The sequence below is a fragment of the Notamacropus eugenii genome, chromosome 3 (assembly GCF_028372415.1).
Source record: "Notamacropus eugenii isolate mMacEug1 chromosome 3, mMacEug1.pri_v2, whole genome shotgun sequence".
NCBI lineage: Eukaryota > Metazoa > Chordata > Mammalia > Diprotodontia > Macropodidae > Notamacropus > Notamacropus eugenii.
The window spans coordinates 255,749,197-255,762,080 of NC_092874.1; the positions used below are offsets into that span (position 1 = coordinate 255,749,197).

General features: G+C 35.9%; 1 protein-coding gene across 8 annotated transcripts in view; it reads right to left on the reverse strand.

Moving 5' to 3' along the window:
• Positions 1-12,884, reverse strand: part of OSBPL8 (oxysterol binding protein like 8) — a 222,682-nt gene that overhangs the window by 145,924 nt on the left and 63,874 nt on the right. For 7 of the 8 annotated variants that reach the window (XM_072655418.1, XM_072655421.1, XM_072655426.1 and 4 more), the window contains one exon: positions 7,901-8,011. The exons of the other annotated variant lie outside the window; for it this stretch is intronic. In XM_072655418.1, coding sequence (XP_072511519.1) covers positions 7,901-7,945 — 45 coding nt within the window. In that variant the 5' untranslated portion in view covers positions 7,946-8,011. The remainder of the gene's footprint in view (positions 1-7,900; positions 8,012-12,884) is intronic. 8 annotated transcript variants of the gene reach the window in all.

The following is a 12,884-nucleotide window of genomic DNA, read 5'->3' on the forward strand; positions in this document are numbered from 1 at the left end:
AAACAGAAACCAAATTGAAGAGCATTTAGAGATATTGTCCTTTGAAAATGATACTAGCCAGAAAAGCTTATTCCATAAAAACTAGATTTCTTTTTTGTGTTTAACATGTTATTTATATGTTTAATAAGAATGAATAAAAGAATAAGAAGGTTAAAGGGTAGGAGAGGGGATGAAGAAAAGTTTAACAGAGCAGGACATCTTAAGAGAAATGCCAATTATTTCTTTCAAAAAACAACTAGAATCTGCTTTTCAAAGATTGCTTAGAAATTCATATGTTCTCCCTAAAATAGTGTTTTTAGACACTAGGAATCTTCTCTTTATGGATCTTCACCTTTTACAAATGAGTTCTATACATTCTTTTTTCAAGTTCCCTTACAATATGAATACTTTAAAGTCAGGAGATAAAGAGAGAAAAATAAAAAGGGGCCATTTCAAATTATTTTCTGAAAAAGCTTTTTAGATCAAAACTGGACTTTGAGAGGTGAGATGCAAAAAGGAAAGCTTTCCAATTCTAAGATATACAAGTGTTTGGGTACTGTTGTCAGAGCCTAAAATGTATGAACTTTCACTACTACTAATTATTATTGTAATGATAATAACAAGTTGTTAGTACTCTCAATATCCTAAAATTATTCTGTATTTATTTATCTGTTAACATTCTATCTTCCAGTAAAATATAAGCTCCTTAAGAACAGAAAGCAATCCTTTTGTCATTGCACCCAGCAGTAATCATCTTGTTCTGAATATAACATATGCTTACAACTTGAGCAACAATTATTTTTAAGAAATTAGGAGCAGGAAATGAAATATGTTTCACAATTACAGATAGAAGAGCTTACTACAGAGGATCACAGCAGACAAAATCAAAAATTTTCATTATATGAAATTGAAAAATGGAATCAAAAATGAAGTTAAAATTCTAAGGGAAATTGTTAAATGGGAGGGAAAACTTTGTACAATGTTTCTCTGATAATGGTCTATTATCCAAGAATTCAAAGGCAGCATAGCATAGATGATAGGGAAACAGTGTCAAAACCAAGAAGGACCAGGTTCAAACCTTGCCCCTGACACAATGTCCAGCTGGCAAGTCACATAACCTATCAGTGCCTCTTGAAGACTATAAACCACAGAGAAAGCAATAACCTGAATTGCTAAAAGAAGCTTCTTCATCTGGGAGTTCCTCTGACCAATGAATTCCCAGGTCTGATCCTATCCCTCTCCAAGATACTCAAATACACAAAAATCTAAGACTGGGAACATGTCCTCCCCAGTTTAAGAATGACAGTCATTACCTAACAGATAAAGAATCAAAGTATACAGACAGTTCTCAAAGGAAGAAGTCCCAGCTATTAACTGACAACTGAAAAAATGCTCCAAATAACAAAGAAATGCAAATAAAAGTAACTCTAAGGTTCTACCTCACCCATCAGATTGGCAATGATGACAAAAGAGGAAGATGACAGTTGTTGGAGAAGCTACAGGATGATAGACACACTAATGCACTACTGATGGACTGATGAATTTGGTCCAGAGAGTCTGCAATTTGGAATTACGCTTAAAAAAAAAAAAGGCAATAAAATGTGCATGGCCTTGACCTAGGAATACCACTCTTGGGCCTATATCCAGAGATCAAAGAAAGAGGAAAAGGGTCCATAGATTTAATAGTATTTATAGCAACACTTTTTGTAGTGGCAAAGAACTAGAAACTAAGTGGGTAGCCATCAATTAGGGAACAGGCTGAACAAATTATGGTATACAGATGTATAAAGATATAATGGAATATTACTGCATCATAAGAAATTATAAAAGGAATGATTTCAGAGAAACCTAGGAGGCCTTGTATGAATTGATGAGTGATAACAACTAATGAATGAGTAACAACATTACATATCCAAATAACTTCGAAACACTTAAGAATTATAATCTATGCAATAACCAAAGACAACTCTACAAGACACATAAAGCATGTTCCTCACCTCCTGACAGAGAAGAGATACAGTCAATGTGCAGAATGAAAAATACATTTTTAGACATGGTCAATGTGTGGATTTTATTTGTTTGATTAGAGTTCCCTCACCTTCTTGTTAGAGGAAGACTGAGAGGGAAGTAAAAACTAGTGGGGCACTCCCTCCAAAGCAGATAGCTCATGAATTTTTTAAATGCAAAAAAAAGGAATAAATTCAGAAGGAAATGTGTATAAGCAAGAAAATTTTGAAAGTAACATGTAATCCTCTTTTTCTATCCTACTCTGTATGGAGAAATGTTCTTTTGGGGGCAGCATTTGTTAAGCTCACTATATTTTTTTAATAATGTACAAGAGAAATCTGTTAGGGTGAGTAATGTATGAAAATTTTATTCAGTTAATATGTAAAATGGCAGGTGTAGGCTATAATTATGCTCTACTTTTAAAAAGCACCTATCCTTCTTTTTAAACTCAGAATACAGGACAAACAATATTATACAGTTTATAGAAATAATTCTGTAACCTATATTCAGGAAAGGGTCATTATGTTTGGTACCAGAGGAAATTTTCTTTGAATTGTTTTTCCATCAGAATCTATGTTATCAAAAGAAGTAGACATTCCCACTTGAGTAAGTTCATTGTCTCCTCTGCATTAAGAAAACAAACCATCAGATTTCTGAAACAAGGTGTTTTATTTTGTTGGTCACTTAACTCTTAAATTAAATCTGATCTGTCACAGCTAACAGGGATTTTTTGACACATTAATCCTTCAAGGTGGGGACAGGCCACTACTCGGCAAATAGAATCGATAACAATTTTGCCAGAAGTAGAAAGGATTCACATTTTTTAAAAAAGTGCACAGACTCTGACTATGAGCAAACCTAGACTAAGGCCAGGAAATTTAGGAATTTAAAAGGATTATTTTCTATGTTTACAGACAAAATATTAGGATGGAATCTGGCATATGCCACCAGTGGCATCCATGCCTATTTTATTCAGTTATGTTCAATAAATACTCCCCTTTCTCTCTTGCTGTTCAGGCATTTCAGGTGTGTCTGACTCTTCATGACATCATCTGGGATTCTCTTGGCAAAGATACTTGAGTGGTTTGCAATTTCCTTCTCCAACTCATTTTTACAGATGAGGAAATCTATGATGAGGAAAGTGACTTGCCCAGGTCACACGGCTAGTAAGTGTCAGAGACTGGATTTGAACTCAGGTCTTCCTGACTCCAGGCCTGGCACTCCATTCATTGTACCATGAGCTGCCCCTTCCTGTCTCTCACTCATCAATTCCTCTTCCTACTGGCGACTTCTCTTCCTACCTATAAATATGCTTAGATCTCTATCCCCAAAATAGCTCCTATTCACTATGCCATTCCCTCAACATACCGAGGTGCATGAGTGTGTGTGTGCATGTGTGGGGGGGGAGTATGTTTATGAAATCTTTTCTTCAGTGCTGAGCTTCTAGAAAAATAGTCTTCACTGGCCTCTTCTACGTCAAACGTCTTCTGATCTGGTTTTCATACCCACTGTTCTAATAACACAACTCTTCCCAAGATAGCCAACAGACTCCTATCAATCAAATGACCTCTTTCCAATTCTAATCTGCCTCACCATTTTTTAGTAACTGGAAAAGTTGTTTTCTCCACTTTTTTTGATACTTTCTTTCCTAGGCTTCTCTTGGTTTTCCCATATGTTTGACTGCTCTCCTTCTCAGTCTCTTTCACTTATCCCTATTCTTCCTCCCACCTCCTTTACATTACCTTTATGTAGATGACTAGCAAACTGAAATATTCAGCCCTGATCTCTTCCCTGAGCTCCTGCACCTCATTACCAACTCCCAAATTAGACATCTCCATCTAGTTATATCAATAGCACCTTAAGCTCAAGACATCCAAAAGAGAATCCATCCTCTTCCTCCTGAAACCCTCTCTTCCTCCCAATTTCTATTGAGGGCATCACTATCCTCCTGGTTACTAAGACTCTGAATGTCTGAATCATCTTTGAGTTGCTGCCTTACCTCCTACACAGAGCCAGCTGCCAAGTCCTATTGATTCTATCTTGGTATTATCTCTTCATAAATGTCTCCTGATTACCACATATACTGCCACCACCTGAGTTCAAGTTCTCATTATTCACAAGCACTACTCTAAGAGTCTCTTAGATGTCCTGGTATCCATAGTCTCTCATCCCTGTAATTCATACTTCATGTATTTTCTGAACTAACTCTTCTAATACCATATCACTGTTCTGTTCAAAGACCTTCAATGACTCCCTAAAAGCTCATGGGATAAAACATAAACTCCTAACCTCAACATTTAAAGACTCCTACAATCTGGCTTCAGCTCTATTCCACATGTGTTCTCCACAGTCACACAATCTTATCTCACCAAGCAGCCTTCTGATCTCATTTTGCCCTTGCCAACCCACAGGTATTTATATAAGACATCGCCATGACTAGAATGCAATCTCAGTTGGATCAAATTCTTTCCTTCCTTCAAAACCCACCTGACATACCACCTCTATGAAGTCTTCATTTAATATGGTTTAGTAACATTTTTGTATAAAATATTGTCTGAATTTTTCCTGTACCTGGATATCACATTCAACCTTGTACCATATATATATTTGTGTTTATGACTGCTTTATTATAGTTCCTTGAGAATTTAGAGGCGGAGTGACAAAGAAGAAAACCAAATACTGTAATTGACAAGAACTTATTTCCAAATCCACTGCCAACTGAATAAAACTCAAAAGAAACCTGGAATTAGCATACAGAAACCACAGCAGTGAAGTATGATGTCAAGAGAATTATCTTTAACTTTCCAATGAAGAGACTCTTCATAACTGAAGTTAACTGATAATTTAGGCAATTTAGCCTTTGATAAGTATTTATTGAAGAAACCTCAGTACAGTATTCATTAGTTCTATAGCAATACTCATAAACAGAATATCAATTTCTCTCATTAAAAAGTTTTTGAAACATCACTACTAAATAAGATTATATTATACAGCTACCCTACAGCAGATTTAACAAGTCGACCTCACTTGATATGACATCTTCCCGAAAATAAAATGTACAAACTAATGTTTTTGCTAAATCAAAATTTCAAAAGCACAGTAAGGACTTAATAGTAACTCAACTCTATAGCAAGGATTCTTAACCAGGAGTCTGTGAACTTAAAAAAACATTTTTTTATAACTGTACTTCAATATATTTAGTTTCCTCTGTAATTCTATGAATTTATTTTTAAAAACATTATTCTGAGAAAAAGGTTATAGATCTCATCAGACTGCCAAAGAGGAACATGACTCAAAAAATCTTAAGAATCCATATTCTATAGTGTGGTAATACAAAATACAGTCACTTTGCTACAATAGGTAATGCTTGTGGACATCCTTCTATAATTAAAAATTCAGCTTACTCCTTTGTTCACACTTCCTGCTCACCCTAACCCAGTTCTAAGTCAGGATAGATAGATTAGATAGATGATAGACAGACAGACAGACAGACAGATAGATAGATGGCAATGAAATAGAGCTTGGGAAGATGACTGGCCACCCAGGATAAAGCCACACTGCTCTCATGATATCCCTGCCTCACCAAGACATATAAGCCACTAGAAGCTGAGAGCATACTATTCCTTGAACCTGGAACATTCCTCTGCTGCATGGATCCACTAATTCTTTTCTAGACACAACTCTAGGGGTAACAGTAGGCAAGGGGCACTTTATCTGAATCCAAGGTTATACTCGGAAGCCTGTATCCTGACTTAATATGCCATTATTTACAATATCTTTTTTATACAGCTAAATAAAATCTCTATTTTGTTTGAATTTATTTGTGTGGCTTGGATGGTTTCATTTACCACATATCTTGAGTCTGGGTAACTATGTCATTTAGGATATTTAAATAATATGCTCAGAATATACAACAAATGAGGAACTGAAGACAAAGATCAGTTTAAACAAAACAGTTTTTGCTCAGCTCCTGTTAGAAAATTAAGGAACCAGAGGAGGGAAGCACTACGGACAATATCTGAATGAGGGTGAAACAAATGCAATTTTGCTATCGGAATATTTATACCCCTCAGATTGCAAGTCAGACAAGGAAACATGACATAACAGTGATGTCTGGAAAACTTCCAACATTCCAACATCTGCTAGAGCTTTTAATTTGCCAAGAGAAGAGCTGCTAATAACTTTGTGCATAGGCTTAATAATAACAATAACTTCATCTTTCAAAAGGTAAACAGATGAAACAGATTCTCATCAACAAAAGGTGGAAAAGAAAGAAACCAAGAGAAGAACGTAATTCTTCCTTTCTAAAGTTTGTGACAGAGAAGGAAAGGAAAGTCAGGCAGAGTCTGACATGCACCCTAGATTTAGGGGAAGCAAGTTTCAAAGGTTAAGACAGAATTCCATGCATAAAAATTCCACAAGGGACATTATCCCTGGAAGGATGCGAAACTTTTAAGAACAAAATTCTGAAGACATAAAAGGAAACAATTCCAACAATAAAGAAAAATGAGAGTTTTCAAGGGAGTTGGACACAAATGCAGAGAAAACTTACCAACTAACTTAAAATCTGAAAAGGTATTCACAGAAGAACCAAGGGCAGAAAAGAGGAAAAGATGAGTATAAGAGCACAGTACAGTTAATTAATCAATAAGATTTTATCACATACCATTCTGTGCAGGGCACTGTGCTAGACAATGGAGACAAAGAGACCAAAATGGAACAATCCCTGTCCTGAAGGAATTTACATTCCACTGAGGAAGGCAATAACATGTAGATAAATGAGTACACACAAAATAAATAGAAGGCAAATTTTTGCCGTGGAGAGCACCAACAGATGGGAGAATCAGGAAAAGCTCTACTCAGATGTCCCTTGCATAGAGTTTCTATAAAAACAGCATTATGAGTGCTAAAGTCAGAATAAGTTGAGGCTGATGAGGGAGATGAAGGATAATAAAGTTATTAAAGCTGTCCTATGGGCACATAAGAGGCTCAGAATAGAAAGAGGCTCTTTATTTGAAATGGACGGAATGATAAATGACAAGAGAAAACAGAGCTGCTCAGTTCTTCTTGTGCTTCTGCTTTCTCTGACATGGGGAATGACTTCTGGAAAAGAAAGGACAAAATGAAATGGCAGAAGTAGTTGATATCAATCCAAGATAAGTAAAGAATAAGGAAGCACCTGCTTGTCCTTCATGAATTCAAGTCACCTGGAACTACAAACTCAAGTTCTGAAAGAAAAGACAGATGTGAATGTTGACCCACTGTCTTCATGATGCCTATTGAAAAGATCACGTACAAAAGAAGAGAGACTACAGGAGCTGGCAAAAGGCAAACTGCCCAATTTTTTTAAAGAAGAAGTGAGTAAAGGTTAAATTATAGGTCAGGATGAATCATTAAAAAGGTGATTAGTAAATAGGAAAGAAAGTAGTGACTACAATGAATCACCATGGTTCAATTGGGATATGTCATGAGAGACTAACATTTTTTGACAGGGTTACTGAACTAGAAGATCAGGGAAAGGTCATAAATATAACTTACTGGATTTTACCACAGCACTTGATAAAATACTGTACTATCAATATCAGGATCCCAGACCTGTATTACTCTGATGTACTTCTGGAGAGTACGACAGTACTTCAAAGACCTTGTTCTGCTTAGTCCTACAGAACAGAAAAATTAATATGCTGCAGAAACATAGATTTTTGACTCAAAACTAAAGGAAAAACTCCCTAATGATTAAAGCTATCAGAGAATCAAATGTGATGCACTCTAAGTGTTTTAAGGAGAACCTGTGGATTATCCCTTTTTACAGATGCTGTAGGCAAGATTCTTGACAATCTCAGATTTTCCAACTTAACAATTCTGTTTTATCCCATTTTAAAATATAGTATAGTGTTATATTTAAAACACTCACCAAATTTCGTTCAAGATCCCCGCCTTCTGTCAAAACTGTTTCCATGCTGTATGAGGATGTGCTATGCTTCTCTTTCAATTAAAACTTGGCCATTATATACATCTGAGAATCCTGAAAGAATTTTTAAAAAAAAAGATTCATCAATAGTATTAAGAAAAGAAACTAAATGGAACATCACAAAGGTACAGGAACATCATTATAGTCTGAACAAAACTTTGCAAATCACCTAGTATTTGTTAGAGCTCAGAAGTGCAAGATATCGAATTAGAAACTAAGTACAAAAATGTGTGAGATACAATCCATGCCTTGAAGGAGCTGATAATGTAGCTTTAGAACTTAATGTAAAATATTATGTAAGGAATAAATGGTATGCAGATTTTTAAATTGCTATAGTATAGAAAAAAAAATTCTATTTGGAGTGATCTGGAAGGTTTCTTGATAGACTTTATGCCAGGTGCAACCTTGGGGAAGATTTATAGGAAGTTACAGACAAGTCACAGAGAATAAGAAAGTATAGATTATACATCTGGAGGGAATACTGTCACTGATCCACTTAAGTTTAAGAGCCATAAGACTGAAAGAGACGTGATAAATATTGACATTTTACAGCAGACTATTCCACATATGCAGTACTTTTTGTTTTTATTCTCACTCACTGCCATGTTGGGATTCATAAGGCCGCGACAAAAATGATTTTTAAAAATGATAAAATCATAGTTCCCAATTAGTATGAGTAACATATCCTACAAAGTGGTTGCATTATTCAAATTCAAGCTATTCAAATTGTAAATTTGTATTGTAAAAAATTGTAAAGCTAAATTGTAAAATATGATAACTGATTCTAGCCCAATAGAAAAATGCAATGAAAAATTTTTAAATAAGTTTCTTATCTGCTTATGAATGTAATATGACAGTAAAGGATAAGAAAAGTCTATTTCTGAGTCAAGTTTATTGCAAAGTAATAGAGAAGGTATAGGAAGGAAAACTTTAAAATTCCTGAATATCGTATCTAAAGTTAAGCCTACATTGACAATATGATGAAAGTATCACTGATGGCATTTAAAATATTTTAGTAGAATAGACTTCTCTTTCTATGAATCTTCATGTATTTCTCAGTGGGCATAAAAGCTTTCCCATATTTTAGCAAATTTGCATGCTCACATTCTATGTAATGAACAAAACATTGCTGAATGACCTGATACAGGTTTTTCAACAGCCAGGCTAAAATAATTTGAAAACTAGTTTTTGAAAATAGTTTAAGTCACCCATGCTTTTTCTGACTACCAGAGAGCTAGAAGAAATTAAAGATCACAGCTCTCCAGAGGGTTAATACCAATTCAACAAGCATTGGTTTTAATTTAAAATCCTCTTCTGCACTGTTGTTTTTCAATCATTTCTGACTCTGTGATCATATCACATTAATTCTATACACCAGGTTTTCTTGGCAAAGATGCTGGAGTGATTTGCCATTTCCTTCTCCAGTGCACTGAGGCAAACAGAAGTTAAGAGACTTGTCCAGGGTCACACAGCTAGTAATTATCTGAGGCCAAATTTGAACTTAGGTCTCTTCCTTACTCCAGGCCCAAGATTCTACCCATTCAGCCATCTACCTGCCTCTTCTGTATTACCTTTCAATAAAAGTGTTAGGGGATCTTTAGACACTTTAAATTCGGTCTGAGGTTTTTCTTTCCTAGATAAATAAGTCTATTTAATCCACATTAAAAATTCATCAACCAATATATCTACCTTCTTTTATGATTTTCTGGAAAACCCAAGCACATTCAGCTGCCCCCTCCTCACCTACACCAGTCATCTCTCCCATCATTTTAATTATGCAGCTGATCTATTTCTAAAGCAATGAGACCAGTCCCCATTTGCAGTACAAGCTTCTTCACCACCCACTTCATCACCATTTTCTGTCATCACCTTCAGTAAGCTGGAGGCTTTTGTCTGAATGGTCACTCTACTAAAAGGAAGGCATTGTTTATTGCAAAACTTAATCCACACAACTAGAAGACATTATATTTCTATCACTATCACACTTCTAATCCTTGTGGTTGTTGGAAAACTGTGCCCCAGTTTTCCATGGGGCACCATGGAGGTAAAGAATGGAGAAGCCAGGGCAAAAGCAGGTCAGTTACTGTGACAATTCTGTTGGCACAGCTCAGCTGAGAATGATAGGCATGGTTAATCTGGCCAATAATCTGACATGCATTTAAAATAATATTTTAGTATGCTCAGATTAGGATTTATTTCCATGTTTGCTTTGAATCCTTGATTGAGAGAGCCAGATGGCAGGGTTTAAGTGAAAGAACAGAGACACCAAGAAGATAATACATAGATACATGTGAGCTGGCTAGATCAGTAGAGTCATCCCTTCCACATCATGGGAGTTGGGGGCAAGGGGCCACCATGATCTAGAAAATCCATGTAAAATTTCTGGCCATTCATACCAGAGAAGAAGTCTGAATTTTTTCTTTTTCTCTTATGGGGTATTTATAGTACCTTATTGTAAAATTTGGGTTGATATTATACAATGCTACACTTCTCTTGTATGCATTTCTGAGTTTCCAAACTTTTTCTGTGTTGTCTGCTAGCCTTCACTCTGTCATCTGTGGCTTCCACAAAACTCTGAAAAAAATTCCACTTAATTTCTTATGACTACCCACAACATATTAAAACCACAATGGGGGAAGTCACAATGGGGAAGGAATAACTGTAGTGTCAAACACAAACATAAAAGAGATCACTGCTGCTGCCTGTCCCTTTAAACACAAATTAACATTATGTTGTATTTTTATTTTTATTAAACATTTTCTAATTACATTTTAATGTTTTCATTAATATTTTGTTTCTTTCATTGTTATAGCTATCCCAAATATCCTTCCACCTTCCCTTCCTTGACAGCCATCCCATATGACAAATATTTTGGAAGGAAAAAACATTAGCACAATTGATTGGGATATGGCAAAGTCATAGTCCAACTATATGCAATGCATGACACCGAGGGACCTCCCCCCTTCACAAAAAGACAGGTTGCATCTTCTCATATCTCTTCATTCCAGTCCTGTTTGATCTTCGTAAATTCAGTACATAAAATTTTTGGTGTAGCCCTATTCGTTTACATCATTGTAGGTACTATGTATAGTTTTCTTGGCTTTCCATATTTCACTCTGCATCAGTTTATTTGCTTCTCTGTATTCATCACATATCACTTCTTATAACAAAATTAACAATACATAACTTGTACTTGCTGATTTCATCCTGCTTTTTGAGCACTCTTTTTCAGATATATTTATTATTTGTATCATTAATTCAGACTTAGCATACTTTTCTATTTAACCATATTTTGTGCCTGTACAGTTTGTTTATCCAATTAAACTCTCAATTTTCAAATTGTAGAGAACATATCTTAAAGTTTATTTCTATCTTCTTCCATACCTCACAGTGATTTGCAGGCACTAGATGCTCAATATGTAATTGTGTGGAGGCTGATGACCTTGCACAGCCCTCCTCACTCAAAACAAAGTCAAGTACAAGTCATGTCATCATTTCTCTGATGTCACGGTCTTCTTCAAACACAAAGGATGAATATAAGCCTATGGCTAGATCCCTCCCTCCCTCCCTTCCTTCCTTCCTTCCCTTTCCCAAAACCTTAAACCCAATGCATTCTGAAGCCCAAAGACTGCACACCAATAGATCCCTGCCAAACTCCACTTAATGTCTGTTTTCTGGACCCTCCTGACTTAACAGTGATTATCAATAGTAACTGTTGCTCTTTCCCGACCAGTTTGATTTATTTATATATTTTTTTCTTTTGCTCATTAAAAGGGCTACTCCCTGATTATTTCTTAAAGAGGCTTATTCACTGAATAGGCATGACCTCCCTCTAAGTGAGTACCTGAATAGAGCTTAGCCAAAAAAGGCCAAGGTCTCCCATTGCATCCTGGCCCATCTCCAGTCATCCTGATGAATATCTGGTCATTGGATCCCAGTGGCTCAGGAGGAGAAAGTGAGGCTAGTGACCTTGCACAACCCTCCCTCAGTCAAAACAAAGTCAAGTGCAAGTCATGTCATCATTTCTCTGATGGCATGGTCCTCTTTGAAAACAAATGACAAACAAAACATAACTGGGTCATTATGAGTAAATATATTTCCATTCTTCTCATCTATATACATGGACTAAAGTAAATATTATTATATGTCCATGTATCCGGAATCATCAAGGAATGTTGATTTTTCAAAAGCTCAAGAACTTTTAGGTATAAACTTTTTTTTTTTAATAAGATCACAATTTCGATAGAAATTTTTCTAGAATGTATTATTTCCCTGTCTTGGGGCAGCTAGGTGGTGCAGTGGATAGAGCACCAGTGCAGGAGTCAGGAGGACCTGAGTTCAAATCTCCTCTCAGACACTTGACACTCACTAGCTATGTGACTTTGGGCAAGTCACTTAACCCCAGTTGGCTTATCCTGAGTCATCTCTAGTCATCCTAATGAATATCTGGTCACTGGATCCAGATGGCTCTGGAGGAGAAGTGAGGCTGGTGACCAGCACAGCCCTCCCTCACTCAAAACAAAGTCAAGTGCAAGTCATGTCACCATTTCTCTGATGGCATGGTCTTCTTCAGCAACAAAGGATGAACACACACATTATTTCTGTCTTATTAAGCAAATTATGCTGAACGAAATTTAATCTTTTCTTGCCAGTACCTAACAATGATACAGTAGAAAACACAGACTTTAAGTAATGAGATCTGGGCTTGAACCCTGGCTCCAAAGACTAAGGTATGTGACCATGAACATATCACAAAACATTTCTGATCTTCAGGTTTTTTATCTGTAAAATACAGATATCTGTACTAATATGAAACAGGCTGTGACTCATAAACTTCAAAAATCTCTCACACAGATATATGAAATATATAATATGATGAAGCAAAAATTCTAGGTTACACTTATCACAAAGGACTAAGGGCAACTCT